Below are 16,102 nucleotides of genomic sequence, written 5' to 3' on the forward strand. Positions count from 1 at the left end.
ATTTTTTTTTTCCTGCTTTGCCCTATATTGTCATGTCATAATTAACCTAGTGAGATTTCTTCGTTGCATGACTTATTAACCCTGCCTATGTTCATTCTTTCCTGACTTAAAAGCATAATCCATTAGAATTTAACCCTGATGGCTTGAAGAAGGCTGCTGTTCAGAAAGCCCTGAAGGTAAAACTAATATAGTTGTCCATTTAAGGTCACAAAAGTAATTGGAAATGCACAAATGCCTGCAACACTTCTCTTACAACAGTGGATGGAATTTCTGTTGCCAGGTATCTATTTAGTGCAATTCCGTTTTACTTAAATTTGGTTTCAAGAAGCAATCGGGACATTGGTAAAATACTGTGGTGACTTCAATTGTAGATCAGCTGAGTGGAGTATAGACTGTTTTTGAAGACTGGGGGGGAAAAATAGTCCTGAGAGTTAATTTGAAGTAGTGACTTAGAGAACAAAGCTGACATGAAAGCTAAGACATCTTTACATACTGATACTTTATTAGTCAGCTCTGAATGACTAACCAATAAAATAAATCTTTGACATGTTTTGAAATAATCTTATTTCTGTTAGATGTTTCCAGAAGGATTTACATCTTTTATATAGATGCTAAATAAATTTAGTCCAGCTTTTTGATATGGAAGACATAGAGTTGGGAGGCAAACTTGGAAGGCATAAGCCAAGTTCTCAGCTGGAAGAACTTGGACAAGAGGCAGTCTCTAATAGACTGTCAACAGCAAATCTGTCAGCAGCAGGTGTTAAGAGGTGCGTTGTGTGTGTAAATATTGCTGCCTATTTAGCATGAATTAGAATTACTTATATTTATGTATCAGCATAGGCAACAGAGTCTTTTTGTCAACTTCTGTGGTTTCATCATTTTATGAAGAAAAGGGAGTTTTGGGCACCTTTTTATGGACAAAATAAAACATATGTCACCTAGCATTTTTAAACACCATCAGCTGGAGTGTAATCTCACTTTCTCTTCCCTAAACGTTTGTATTCTGTTGTCTTTGATGAAAGCTAAATATTTTGGATTAGAAATAATGAAAAAAATGCGGCATTCATCCAAGAAAGGAGTGCTTTCTTAACAGTGTTTTTTCTAAAGTAAATTATGGTTATAAGCAGTGTGTCACATTAAAGTCAGGTAATATTAGTGAAAGTATGATGTCCAAAATATAAGTTCAGATCCAAAACTATCTAAAATATGCACATTCTTAATTTAAAAATGTAAAATATTTGAATCACTTGGTTGTAATTGTGACCTTACATGCATTAAGTAGATTTTAACTAACTTCCTGTTTTCATACCTGATCTGTACAATTTCCTACATGGTAGAATTCAAAGTATATTATTAACCATGTATACGATATTTTCTAGGCCTTTTAAACTGCATTAACACTTGCTTGAGATGATTAACTTTCATGTCTATCTTTTCTTTCAGACTTAAATTATTGTTAGGTTAGTTTAACATTTGTGAAAGAAACATGTAGTTGGGAATGTTCCTTTGTGTATATAATGTGTTTCTAAACTGATGTTTATTTTCACAGTTTGATGTAATGATATACAGTTGGTGAGCAAGGCTCAGATATGGCAGATGGTTGATTCTCTAATAAAGAGAATTTGGTAAACTGTAGAAATACACATCAGGTACATTATAGTGCATCTTTTTTTTTCCCCAAACTGAAAAGTGGGGAATATCAATGTTCTGATACCACATGCAGTTTAATAATACTACTGCAATGTAAATAAAGTAAGCTTCATGAGTTTGTGCTTTCTCCATATCTCCCATCTGCATGCAATATTCATTTTGCACTTTTAACTATGCTTCATTAGCTTTGGGGGTTGTAATGCTCATTAAAGGCTAAGAATTTGCACCTTAGCAATTTAATTCAAAGAAGATGGAAAGGACTCTAAAACTCGTGCCTCTTTATAGCATTTTGCTTCAGCATATTTAGGGTAGTTGGATGCCTTCATGTTAAATGTGTTCACCAGTTACTAGCCAGTCTGCTATTGAAGTCTGAATGAAAATGAATAAAATACTGAGGATAATATAAGCATATAGTAGAATGCATATGATTTGTATTTTTAAGATGCAGACACTTAAATTTCAGCAGAGAGAAGTTTTGCTTTATTCTGAAGGCAAAGTTTTTGCTTTTTCTTCATCAGTCAGGAAAGAAAATAAACAGCAATCCCAACCCACTTGTTTTGCTGTCAGTTGGACACAAGGCACAGGAAAGTAAGGTAAGTTCCTACTCTTTATACTCTGTTTACAAACATTGGTGGTTCTGTGGCTTGGCATTGGCTATCAAGCCTTTGAGTGTATACACTGCACTAAAAGTTACCACCAGAACTGAAATTGCCAACAAGAAGCCAAGGATCAAATGGGTGCTTAATCAGTCTAAACTGTGAGTAGAGTATTTGTAGATGTTCTGATCTGCAGCTGGGATTCCTACAGTGGTGATTATACAAATAATAGTGTGGGCAAACAGCAGGCTTCAAATCTTGATCAGTATTTTGAAAACTTACAGAATCACAGTGTTAGAGAAATGCCCAGGTTGAAAAGGGCTGCTGAAAATCATCTGCTTGAACCTTCCACTTAAAGCAGGGCATTAGATTAGCCAGTGGTGTATAGCTCTCAGAACTTGAGATCCAAGTTCCTCACAGACTCCTGAATTGCTTGTGCACCATTGTGCTGCTTTCCTAGAAAACATTAGCGTAGTTGAAGCTCTTGGTGAGAACCTGGTTCTGCAGACCTGAAAACAGCTTTGAGTTGTCAGTCATCTCTCTCCTAATCGGGCGGTCTGTAACAGATGCTTGTCAGGAGGTCGATCTTGATGGTGATCCCTCTGATTCTGATGTAAGGCATTCAACATGCCTGTCATCTTGTCCATTACTTGCCTCTGTGCATTCAAACAGCTCTTTAAAATAAAATAGCTATAGTGAAGCGATACCTATATAGGTAGATATATACAATATGGGTGTTTTGTTTGTTTGTTTTTTAAGTAAAAGTGTCAGTGAGCCAAAAGGAGAGGACATCTAATTTTACTTTTTCGTACATTTTCAAAAGTTGTCAAAAAGCCTAAACCAGATGATACAGTCTTTATTTTGATACCTATTAGAGAACAGAGATAGAAATTCAAGTCCTTTGTTCCTGGAGGTAGCGCTTTTCTTCTCTCTCCCCCCACCTTCCCCTCCATTAATGGCTTGCTGAAAGTAGTGAATTTGGTGTGGCTGTTTGGAGATTAGAGGGGAAAATACGAGTTTCTAGGAGTTTTATTGATTTAGTTGAGCCCTTTGGAAAAGTATGAGAAGAGAGAATGTGCCAGTCTGAAGACACTGCGTTTGTTCATAGACTGGTGTGAAGTAACAGTTCTTTAGGAGGCGTTTTACTTTACATACAGCAACTTCAATGCAAAACATACCCTATTACATGTCCTGGGTATAGTTTTATATGTCATATTATATATGCCTCGGGTAGATCCCACTTGGCCTTTGTTTAAATATGTCAGGCTTCAGACATAAATTTTGCAAAGCCAAAATGAAAAATGTCTCAACTCTTGATACTGGCTTTATTAGACAAAAATGTTTTATAATTGTATGCTTCCTGTTTTCAAACTTTAGATTCGATACAAGACCAATGAACCAGTATGGGAGGAAAACTTTACTTTCTTTGTACACAATCCCAAAAGGCAGGATCTGGAAGTTGAGGTATGTTGTCTCACTCTCTTTAGATACCTTTATTTTCTAAGATGCTGCAGTATTAACATTCAAACATTACAGGCTGTTACAAAATGAGACTGAATATGTTGTGAACACCATAAAATTATACTTAGTGTTTTTTAAGATGAGGCTATGAAATGTTCATTTGCATTTACGTCTCAAAGGAAGAAAGACTATAACCAATCAGTCACCAGAAGAATATAGTTGATTGTTGTCTTAAAAGATAAAAAAAAGTATGTTTTTGATACCTGTTTCAAACCTTAACAGTCTTAACTGATAGCAGAAAATACTGTTATGTATGGCTGGTTTGTTTCCTTTCTCATCCCAAGGTAGTCTTTGCTTTGCCCAGATACTGTATCCCTTTACACTGATGACATGTATTTACCTAGTTCAGACAGACTGAAGTGTAAATGAGGACTGTTCTAGTTACTATTCCTCTAACAGTTGTGGGAATTCATTTTCACACAGACCGTTTGGAAACTGTGTAGTTATTTTGATCAAGGGTCAGGTAGATGTAGATGTGATGGTTAGTTTCCTGTCTTGCTTATGCTGTAGAAGATAGGGATGAAGAAACTCGGCATTCCGTATACTTGCTGTTTCCTTCTTCAATGCAAAGTTGTCTTATGATCAGGGAAATTTTGTTGAAGAACAAACTACAATCAATATTGCTTGGGTTTTTTGTTATTAAATAAAACTGTAATCTCCTTTTCTTTCTCTGAATTCTTACAAAGCAGATGATATAAAATGACTTAGCTTCTGTGTTCCTTCAGGTGAGGGATGAGCAGCACCAGTGTTCTTTGGGGAACTTCAAACTGCCTCTAAGCCAGTTGCTAGAGAGTGAAGATTTAACTATGCATCAACGGTTCCACCTGAGCAACTCCGGTCCGAACAGCACTATAAACATGAAGATTGCACTCAGGGTACTCTAAAGCTTTTCCCATTGTAAATATCTGAAAGCATACTTAAGACTGTTGTGACTTCTGGTCTTCTAGCTTTATGAAAAAGATAGTACATTCCCTTGGGTTCACAAGGCTAGTGATCTGAAATCACCTTTATCTTTTCTAGAAATGGAACTGAGTCCTGATGGTTTAAAAAGAATAAAGGTTATAGGGAAAGAAAGTACCGTCATAGTAGTAGAAAAATTCGGTCCAACTTTCAAGCAAATTGGAGATTTGAAGACAAAAATTGATACCTGAAAGTTGGTTTGTCTTTTTCCCCAGCAAAATAATTTGGGTTAAGATAGTATATCTCTTTGCAGACACTGTCAAACATATGTTAACTTTGTTATTTGTTCTTTTCTGCAGCACTTTCTTGCTTACTTGTTGTTAATAAATCAAAGTAAAGTATAAAAGAGAAAGTAAGGATAATGAGTAAAAACATGTGATGTAAGATTAAATTTCAAAAAATTAGAAGAAAAAGATAATAGCATAGCTTTCCAGGTGGCTAGAGCTGTAAAATAAATAGTACTTGCACCAGAAATGTGTAGAGTGTGGAAAGGGAATAATGAGGAGACTAATTCTGAATGGAGAATTTCACATTTTTTTATAGTTAACTGCAGTTGCCACAAAAAAGATGGAGCTATGTTTTGCTGTGCAGAAGGTTTCCTGTTATAGAGTGAATGATAGTGTCTGAACTTAATTTGTCACCAACCAGTACTCTTGTAGAAACAATTTTTTCCTGCTTTATTATACTGGAAAATAGTTAATACTATATGTATTTTTATGGTATCTAGGTCCTTTCTCTTGAAAAGCAAGCAAGATCTCCAGATCATCAACACTCAGCCCAAGTAAAAAGGCCATCTCTTTCCAAAGATGCAAGAAAATCATCTTTTAAGCCTCAGGTTCCTGTCTCACCACCACCTGATTCAAACAAACCTGTTCCAGCTTCCCCAGTGACTGATAGTGACAAAAAGACTGATACAGCTGAAAAAAGTCAGCCTCCCAATGCCAGCCCTCACTGGCCAACAGATCTCAGCCGAAGTTCCTCCAGTCTTCACGCCTCTAACTTTTCTTATTCTCCCAGCCACCTCTCAGTCAAAGAACCCACTCCTAGCATAGCCTCAGACATATCTCTGCCTATCGCCACACAGGAGCTACGGCAAAGACTACGACAGCTTGAAAAGTATGGTGTACATTGCTTCGTTTTGTAATACATCTAATTTAACTTATAAAAAATGCCATCAGTGCAGCCAAAGAGTGCTTAGTTTGCATTTCAGTAATATTTTTTTACTACTGCAGTTTGAGCCTAGCATTTGAAAATCAGTCGTAATTTTCTGTTTCCTCACGGTACCTCAGTTAGATAGATCTTGCAATAAGAAGTTACTTTACCATTGCAATAATCTGCAAGATTTAGTCCACCTTGTTTTCATAACTAAACTGCTGTAGTGCTAAAAAGAGTGGGATGGTAAGAGGGAAGGATATTTTTCGATACAATATTAATAACTTTCATGGCAATAGTTGCCTGTTTCACCACTGAATCCTGTTAGCATTAATAATAAGCCAATTGAGCTGAATACAGCTGGTCTTTTTAAATTAGAGGTATAGTTGACTATAAAGAATGTTAAATGAAAGTCAGTTACTACTTAATTAATAAGGATTGCTGCAGCTATGCTTTCTTAAATTCTCTATTAATTTTTGTTTTTTACTTGCCTCAGTGGGCAGCTATACTCACCAGTAAAGACAGCTGAGCAGCCAGTCTGCTCTGAATAGGAGAATGGTAACCATTAATTCCCTATTCATGTAGTTCTCTGTGAATCTAAGTAGAAAGATTTCAATTTTTTATTTGTGAGGGACTGAAGTGATTCATCTCTTTCTCTGTCAGAGTTCATAGAATCAATAGTGTCATACAGCTTGGAAGGAACTTCTGGAGGTCAGTCAGCCCTCTTCTCAAAGCAAATTCTACCTCAATGTTAGATCAGGTTTCCTGGGCCTTGTCCATACAAGTTTTGAATATCTCTAAGGATACTAGATTCTATAAACTTTCTCAGCAATTCCACTGCTTAACCACTCCACCATGAAAATATTTCCTTATTTCCGACTGGAATTTATCTTGCTACAAGTTAACTGCAGCCTCTTGTTCTTTTACTGCGCACATACACGAGGTGTCTGTCTCAGTCTTCTCAATAATGTCTGTTTTAAGTAGTGAATCACTGCAACTGAATCTGCTCTTGGCAGTCTCTTCAATTTGTACAAACCCATTTCCTTTACCATCTGCTTATGTGCTCCAATCTCCCATGTCTCTCTTCCAGCCCAAAACTGTGTTAGAATGATAATTTTGATAAACGTTGAAATACTGCTCCTTATTTAAACCACAAAATTTCATACTTTCTCATTTGGTTAGAATGGTAAAGCTACAGCTAAGGAGATCCTTTATTGCAGCCCCATGTTTTTGGGTGCTCTTGATTTTTTTTAGATATTTTTATTTTAACCAAGAAAATACTGGACGTGAAGCACTTCATTCTAGTTTTTAATGTGAATGACTTGAGAATTTTAATGGAGCAATCACTTTTTAGTAGCTGTTCACAAAAGATACCCACACTCCCTTGAAGTAAAGATATCCTTCAGGTATCTGAGAAATGCTAAACTTCCATATACTGTCTTGTATGAAATGGAAAACACTTGCAGTCAGTATACACAAACTAAAACAAGCATTTCCTAGAGATGAGGGAACTGTGCAAATATTGGCCATTCTTTAAAACAGAAAATCTTAAACACAGTTCTTGCTTTTTATTTAAGCATGGCCTGTATTTATAAGTGTAAATTGATTCTACTCTTTTTGATGTGGCATGAGCTACAGAAAAGTGAAATGGCTGTGTTTATACTGTGATTTGAACTTTTAAGACAGTAAGTGGGTTTAAATATCACTATTTTAATCTCAAGAATATCTATATTTCTACATTAGGGGATTTAGAAAAGAATGAGCTGGCCTTCTAATTGGTTCCTAGCCATAAGTAAGAGTGGTCCGTGTCTGAGTTTTTCATTGCAGTTTGCATGATTATTCTTTCCAGTCTCCTAGATACTGCTTTAAAGTTTATTTTGGAGTAAGCAAGTTCTTTAATAGTAGTGGTTTTCAAAGTACTGAAGAACAGATGATCTCTAAGCTGATAAGAACACCTAGCTTATTTTGGAGAGTAGGTGTTGCACAAGGAACTGAAGTACCAGAAACTGATGAAGATACGCTCATACACTAATGTGTGCTCTCTTCCCTGTTGGTCTAGTAAAAACTTAAATGGATAATACATGATTTCTGGAAAAACTTTTTGGCATGTATTTCAGTTAGGTCTTACTTCAAATCTGCATTGTAAATACTAAGTGTAACATTCTACTTTTTCCTGCAGTGGAACAACTCTGGGGCAGTCTCCACTAGGACAGATTCAGCTAACAATTCGTCATAGTTCACAAAGAAACAAACTGATTGTGGTAGTGCATTCCTGCAGGTAAGCATAAAATAACAAATTTCATTTCTGTGCATATTTCTTTGTAAACTTTGTGATATCTTGACTTACCTTCCTGAATTCGTTGTCTGGATGATTTTTGTCATTTTTAAAACAACATAGAGATTGTAAGTATGTGTAAATACAAAAATATACAGAGCTATGCTCAGAATCAGTAAAAACTTCATTGAAGATTTTGCTGTGATTTTTGTCTGAATCCTCTGTCAGATTTTAAATGAAAAAGGCATGTAGATTTTTATCAGTAGTGTCTAAAACATCGTGAACAGGCTGAATTTTTCCTGGGATGACAGACACAATTTTTGGAAAGCTCAATCTAGATTTGAGTTGGAATTTAAGAAACGTTGTATTCCTAGCTCTGCTGTCTGCCCATGATTTATTTGATTTTGTACAAGTCACTGCTTGGCACTTTTTCCAATTTTTCTTTTCCACTGCTGTTTATCTGTGTGCTCTGTCCTGTGCATCATACTTCGTGCAGGATATCCCATAATTGATTCGTGTACTAAATTAAATGATAGTAATGTAGACGCTTATATTCAGCAATGTCTCATTCATTTTCTAAGTGTTTCTCCTTGTTTTTTGCTGGTCACAGAAATCTAATAGCGTTTTCAGAAGAAGGATCCGATCCATATGTGCGAATGTATTTATTGCCTGATAAGCGACGATCAGGAAGAAGAAAAACACATGTATCAAAGAAGACATTAAACCCAGTGTTTGATCAAATGTATGTTTTAAACTATGGGTAGTAGGTTTATATCATGTAATTGCAATGCTGCTGAATCAACGCTTCCGTTTATCTGAACGGATGAGCTGTTGAAACCTCTAGTTGTCACCAGACTTGTCATACCTTTCTCTCCTGCTATAATAGCTCTTCCCATCCTTCTATTCCCTGTTATGACTGTAGACCTTCTCACTCTTTCACCAGTTCTTTCTTCTTTTTTGCCTTATCCTATATCAGTTACATCCCCTTTGGGCTGGTAGCTAAAAAGCAGTGTGCACCTTCTGGCAGGTGGTCAGAACATCAGTGCTTGCAGCTGGCAGGTGCTGTTGGTATCCTTTACTGACAGAAAGCATGTTGTCTGACTGGCTGATTGCCTGGCTGATAGATGCTGCCTCCTCGGCAGGACTGGCCAGCCAGTGTCTGTTCGTGATTGAATTGTTCAGTTGATCAACCCAGTAGCACCTCTCAGCACCCAGGGACTCAGGAATTTTCTTTGTAGGTTAGATATAACCTATAGAAATATAACTTGCCCACAGGCTGGAAGTTGTGCAAGATTGTGCTGCATAAAAAAATCCTTATCTTTGTAGTCAGCTTTTTCATGGTAGTTTCCCCTCACACTTGTACCCATCACTTTTCAATAAAGGTGACCTTTCTCTACAGGCAGTTAAACTGGGGAAAACGTACTTCAGTCCATTCTGTCCAGGGGGAATCTTTAAATCATTGGTTAGAGGCTCTGGGAGGTTTTCCTGGTGGTACAGCGCTTTCCTGTTTATTACAGATAGTAGACTTGGTTTTGTCATGGTTTAACCCCAGCCAGTAACTTAAGTACCATGCAGCCACTTGCTCACCCCCACACCCTGCCCAAGGGATGGGGAGGAGAATCGGGAAGTAATGTAAAACTCTCAAGGGTTGAGATAAGAACAATTTAATAATTAAAATAGGAAAAAAACCCCAAACCTAATAATAATAGTAACAGTTATAATGAAAAGGAGGGAGAAGGGGAGAGGAATAAAATCCATAGGGAAGGGATTAAAAACCCAGTGATGCACAGAGCCACTGCTCACCACCTGCTGAGTAGTGCCCAGCCAGTCCCTGAGCAGCAATAGGCAGGCCCTGCCAGCTCCCCCCGGGTTTTATACTGAGCGTGGCATTCTGTGGCATGGAACAGCCCTTTGGCTAGCTCAGGTCAGCTGTCCTGCCTCTGCTCCTTGCCTGTGCCCCTCCAGCCTTCTCACTGACAGGGCCTGAGACACTGAAAAGTCTTTGACTTAGTATAAACATTAGTTAGCAACAACTAAAAATATCTATTATCAGTGTTATTCTCACACCAAATCCAAAACACAGCCCTGCACCAGCTACCGAGAAGAAAATTAACTCTATCCCAGCTGAAAGCCAGTCAGTTTTACTGTGCCTTTCCAAGTAAAATGTACTGCAAAGCAATAAAGCTGCTGAAGAACTGTAATGACAAATAGATGTAGATTGTGGTATGGTCTTGCCCTCACTTTCTGTAAGTTTCGGACCTAGAAACAAAATGCATTCTTCCTTAAAAGCTGATGGGTTTCCTTGGTGTGCCAGGAAAGAAACTGAGCTCTGGTTATCAAGGACTGAGGATCAGTAAGACTAACCAGCCTTTCCATTTTGGAGAATAGCGATACTGAGCTGTCAGTATAGTAGAATTCCTCATTCTGCACTCTGTAGAGTCAGTGGCTGACTCTTTGTTTAGTTTTGTGTTGTTTGCTTTTACCAGTGGCTTCTAGAGACCAAAGGTAACAAAGTCTCAAACATTGGATGTTGGTACTGATCATATCATTGAAGAAAAATTTTAGTCAAAAACATTGGGATCTTTTTCTCCATTATCTCAGACCTTCTTTTTTGTTTTGGGAGGGGGGTGGTTGGTTATGATTTGAATTGTTATTTAGCTGTAGGAACTGAACTTGCACTTCAGGTAAAAAATTTTCTCTAAAGCATCACTTTGCCTGTCAGATTTGATTTCAGTGTTTCCCTGCCTGAAGTACAGAGAAGAACACTAGATGTAGCAGTGAAGAACAGTGGTGGCTTCTTGTCCAAAGATAAAGGGCTGCTTGGCAAAGTAAGTTGACAACAAGCAAATTCTGTTAATACAGCATGTTATTATTATATTAAGACTAAAACCCTCTTGTGATATGAGCTTGTTAGTGTTGGCTGAAGCACCTGATTCATGTACAAAGCTTTTAAAAATTATAGATTGGTTAGATGTTAAGCTTCAGTAAGAAAGGAACAAACTGCAGAGACAGGTATAAACACATGAGGCATCTTCCAGAGAACTGTAAGTTCTGAGGCTTGCAGTAACAAAACAAACCTGCATGTCAGACTTAGTAGTCATACAGTCAGAGAAACAAAATAACCAGTAGAAAAGAGGTGGTATCTCAGAAAATGTTCAAACAAAACTGGAAAGGCAAGCAAGAGTACTTAGAGAAACACACGGAACAAATGTGTGTTTAGTAGTTATAATTCCAGATTGTAGAATCCAGGAGAAAGAACTGCTACTAGAGATGTACCCAATGCCAAAACCAGCTATTGAATTAACTTCTCTGCTCTGTAGGCACTCATTAAATCACTCTATTTCCTACACATATCATTTGGAGCATGCAAAAAGGAACAGTAAATTCCTGCATCCTTGCAAATTGATGTATTTGAGCTCTGTAAAGTGCATGAGAGATACCAGAATCATGGTCAGTTCATGGTGAGCGGTGTTCTTAATTTTCCTGTTTATTAGGAAGGCTGTTAGCATAAACACATCAGCTGACTGCCATTGCTGAGATAAGCCATGTTCAGAATTTAAGGCTGTGAGGTGCTCTGGGACTGTATCGCTAAAGGGTATATAGATTTTTAGGTCAAAACCAACAACTTGAAACTTTACTACAAGTCAAACAGCAGATAGCTGTGATGTCAAGGATGTAAAATAAATTGTTTACTAAGGGCATTACTTGTACTGTAGTTTACAGGATTGTGAGATTTGATCTTTAAAAGACATTGAATGAAAGACACACACAGTGCATTGATTGCTCATTTAACTTTCCACAGTTATTAATACCTCTGGCATCTGAAGAACTTGCTAAAGGCTGGACCCAGTGGTAAGTATATTATTTCCTTTATTAATAATACTACTGCATACTAATAATAACACATACTGTGTTAATAAGAGTTTTAATAATACATGCTAAATGTAAAAAACATTTCCTTTGTTTTTTTCATTTTCAGGTATGATTTAACAGAAGATGGTACAAGGCCACATGGTGCAAGTTAGGCCCATGGATACCAGGAATTCCCCATGCATAATTTTGCCAACCTTTATATATTTTTTGAAGCGTTCTTCTCACAGATCTACCAATATTATTTTTATAGCTTTACTGATTTAGTTCTTGGACACATCCCTAATAATTTTATAACACTTGGTCATTTTATGTAGACATAGCCTTTCCCATTGTCAAACTTTGTATTTTAATTTGCTAAACGATTGTATGTGTTACTGTAATGTGCAATAGTACAGTAAAGTAACTTTTGTGTTTAAATTGATCTTTATGACGACTGTACCTATTAGAAAGTGAAAAGGTTATGTTCTGCTGTTTTCCTGCCTCGTTTTATATCTCACCAAGGTATAGTGTACCATGTAAATATATACTATTTTTTTATAATTCTTTCATGCTGGTTTGAATTCAGAAGAAAATTAGATAAAGGATATAGATATTTTCTTCTTAAATGCATGTTATTTCTTCAGATGAATCTCTTTCGTCTTTGCAGCACAATGGTCTTAATCATTTTGTGATATTCTTCAAAAACAACTGCAGAAAAACATTTTTACTGTATTGTGTTTCTGGCCCAGTGTGGCTAGCTTAAAATGTACAAAACATTAACATTTTAATATTTATATATAAATGTATTATTCAAAAGTCAAGCTATAGAATATTATAAATAAAAATGAGAATTCTATACATTCTGTATACATAGAGGATGAGGTCCATGAATCACAGTTTCTAAATCTGAGTTTTCATTTAATGGAATAAACATAACAAACAGTACAGTTTTATTTTAGAGATTCACTTGGATTTTTTTATTCCTGTACTCTATAGTACTAGACATGTGACCTTCTGAAGGTATGAGGACATGGATTTTTCTGTATTATAAAAAAACCCAATAGTATCTATAACCACATAAAACTGTCCTTACTGCCATTTTCACTGATTTATAAGGTATCCAAATCAGCTTGCAATGTAAGTTCATATAGTAGGCATATGTACAAGACATATGTTATTTTTATTATACAATACTGTGCTTAAATAGTGTGATATGCTATACCTTCTGTAATACTAAAATGGAACACCAAATAAGGAAGTGTGGAACTGAGTTGAAACTGACTTTGCAGTTGCTTCATTGCAATTTGGCGTGCTTGGTGCATGAAAGAAATGCACTGCAGTGGTCCACACAGCTTTCTTGAGAAATAATGGCATTCTACTGAAGCATTGCCATAGTCTACTGCAAGACTACAGCAGTGATACACTTAGCACAAACTGATAAAAGTAGACAGTTGAGAGCTGAAGGGAGAGTATCAGCCTGAACAGCTGAGCTCGTAACTCTTAATTTTATGAATTTGGAGGAATACTTTTTTGTATTCAGAGCTGATTTTTCCTTTTCTGGTAAGTTTTCTCAGACTGTTATAAAAACGTGCATTAAGTATCCAAGAGAACAGTTCAGCTCTTTCAGAGCCAACGCCCTCGTTCTTGGATAAGTATGCAATTAGACAAAGTATATTATTTAGCTAAGATTCTGGCATGATGTCTCAGCCAAGAAAGAATTTTAAAGCAGAAGAATAAACTCCTAAAATTAGCTTTATTGTAAATTACTGACAGAACCTTAATTCTAGATGTAGAATATGCCTACATTACTAGATGTACCAAAGTGCCTACCATAGATGTAGCTTTTTGTCTTTTTCAAGTTTAAGAATTGACTCATTTCAGTTTGTCTAAATTCAGTTTAACATGAACATTTGTCACGGATGTGTGTGACGTGCACGCATACACCTCTGTACAGTGATGGCCTTCTTATTGCCACATTTATTCAAGACAATTTTAACAAACTTTTGCATTGTAAATTTTGCTGCTGTAACTTTCTGATGGACTGGGCAATAGAGAGGTTCTTTGTAAGAAAATATTTCCGTTTGAAGGCTTTGCTCTATATTGGAATGTATTAGTATCTATATATATATATATACACTCATCTATTCATATAAAATGTAATATATTATGAAATACATACTTCCTTTACTAGTTCTTCATTAAAATGTTAAGAATGGAAAGGCAGAGAATTACTGTTAATGCAATGAAAATGCAGAAGGTGAAAGCTGATATAAATCAAGTCTAAGAGCAGCAGTTTAGCATAATTTTATTTTGCCTTGGTTCAGCCCGAGGTTGAAGGGCTTTTTGCTGTACATCTCAGCTAGTGACTCCCCAGAGTTTGATGTGTAGCTAACAAATGGGCTGTTAAACTGATACGGTGTTTCAAGTCTTAAGATTTTAGAAGACTTTGCACTTAAAAGTGCATATTCTGTCATCTGAAGTCTCAAGGGGGAAAATAACGCTGTGTTTGGGTAAATGTGAGACAATAACATGAAGTGAATAAATGAATAAAGTATATAGGACAGGTTTCCAAAGTAGCTCACAACCTAAAATTAGGGATAGATTCTTAAAAGAGCCTGGTTCCCATCTAGGAATCTAAAATGAAGAAACTGAATTACTATAATTCAGCAACAGTAATTCCTGTGGACTGTAATCGGTCCTGGATGCCAAACTCTTTAGAAACATTCTCCTGAGTTTGGATCAGAATATGACTGCCTAGATGAGACTGATCCTTTTTATAACGGAAACAAGCCTCTGTATCATAGTTAACAAATTCTGATTGTTCTGTTCATATGGAATTAGGAAGGCCGAACATCATTTTTCCTCTGGACAAAAATTGCACCTCATTATAAAGTCAATATATTCAATATCAACTGATAGCTTTTTATGTAGTTCTTGTTTATTCTGTGCCTTAAAATATGAACAAATGTTTAAGAAATGGCTAAACCCAAGCTTTGTTACCTGTATGTACCAACACATGTTCTCTACTGTTGAAACTGTTTTTAGAATTACTCTGCTTCACTGACAAGAAAACCAGCTTTCTTAATTATAGCAGTATTATAACCCAAACTCAAATCCGCATGCATCTCACTTGGATTGGGATTAAAAGAGTTTTAATTTTCTGTCTTGAATCCTTTATCAGAGCTGCAGCAAATGGTGAGAGTTGAAATGAGAACAAAGGGTAATCAATTTTGTACAGATTGCCTTTTTTTGCTCATGTAATTCTACATTATGATGCATGTATTTATTCAATAAATGGTTCATATGGAAGTCAGTGTGTTGCTTCCCTCTACACACACACTCCCTTTTCCTCTCCTTTGCATATCCCTGTCCTAATTGGTAATATGGTGAGGTGAATTTTAAAAATAGTCATGTATGTTGACTACTCTAGCCTAGGTAGCCTTGCTGTAAGGTGTGTAGGCAGATTTTTGCATTTTACATGAGAAGTGCAGTTACTTCATTGGGGAGTTCCATGGCTGTGTATCTGTTCCATCTGGAACAGATTCACATGTAAGAATGAGTAGGTCCTTTGTTCAACTTAAGTATCTAGGTGTTTTTTTTTCTCTTAAAATGATCAGTTGAACAAATTGCCACCAATCAAGCACTGACTAATCAATTGTCATTAATTATGTTTTCAAAAGGACCTAGAACTGCATGTAATTGCCTTTTAGATTTAGAACCAGTGGATTTCTGCATGTGGCGTTCTTTCCTGTACTTCCACCTGCTTGGCAAGGCAGATATTGATAGAACACACAACTACGTACTGCGTAAATAAGAAAAGGGGTATTGGGTTCTCTATTACAGAAAAACAGCCATAGAAATTATGCTGTTTGCATTAAACACTAACTTATAATTAATTATAACATAATTAATTATGATACATCTTCCCTTAAACAGCTACAGCTTGTCTGAATTATTAATACTTAGTTTTCATCAGCTATAAATAAAAGCTGCAGAAGTTCATCACCCAGTTGCTATCATGTTTAGAAGGAACCCCACTGGATAATCTTTACTTATGTTAACTACAAAATTATGTTCAGTTGGTTGGTTGTTTTTT

General features: G+C 36.3%; 1 protein-coding gene across 2 annotated transcripts in view; it reads left to right on the forward strand.

Moving 5' to 3' along the window:
* The window catches only part of ESYT2 (extended synaptotagmin 2), an 84,349-nt gene extending 69,034 nt beyond the window's left edge, over window positions 1-15,315 (forward strand). Inside the window, exons 14-23 of one of the 2 annotated variants that reach the window (XM_040590260.1) lie at window positions 114-176; window positions 2,169-2,243; window positions 3,624-3,710; window positions 4,493-4,642; window positions 5,455-5,843; window positions 8,059-8,157; window positions 8,765-8,896; window positions 10,877-10,982; window positions 11,957-12,006; window positions 12,134-15,315. In XM_040590260.1, coding sequence (XP_040446194.1) covers window positions 114-176; window positions 2,169-2,243; window positions 3,624-3,710; window positions 4,493-4,642; window positions 5,455-5,843; window positions 8,059-8,157; window positions 8,765-8,896; window positions 10,877-10,982; window positions 11,957-12,006; window positions 12,134-12,179 — 1,197 coding nt within the window. In that variant the 3' untranslated portion in view covers window positions 12,180-15,315. The remainder of the gene's footprint in view (window positions 1-113; window positions 177-2,168; window positions 2,244-3,623; window positions 3,711-4,492; window positions 4,643-5,454; window positions 5,844-8,058; window positions 8,158-8,764; window positions 8,897-10,876; window positions 10,983-11,956; window positions 12,007-12,133) is intronic. The other variant, XM_040590261.1, reaches the window with a different exon arrangement.
* Window positions 15,316-16,102: the final 787 nt, after the last annotated feature.

Source organism: Falco naumanni, chromosome 4 (assembly GCF_017639655.2).
Source record: "Falco naumanni isolate bFalNau1 chromosome 4, bFalNau1.pat, whole genome shotgun sequence".
Lineage (NCBI taxonomy): Eukaryota > Metazoa > Chordata > Aves > Falconiformes > Falconidae > Falco > Falco naumanni.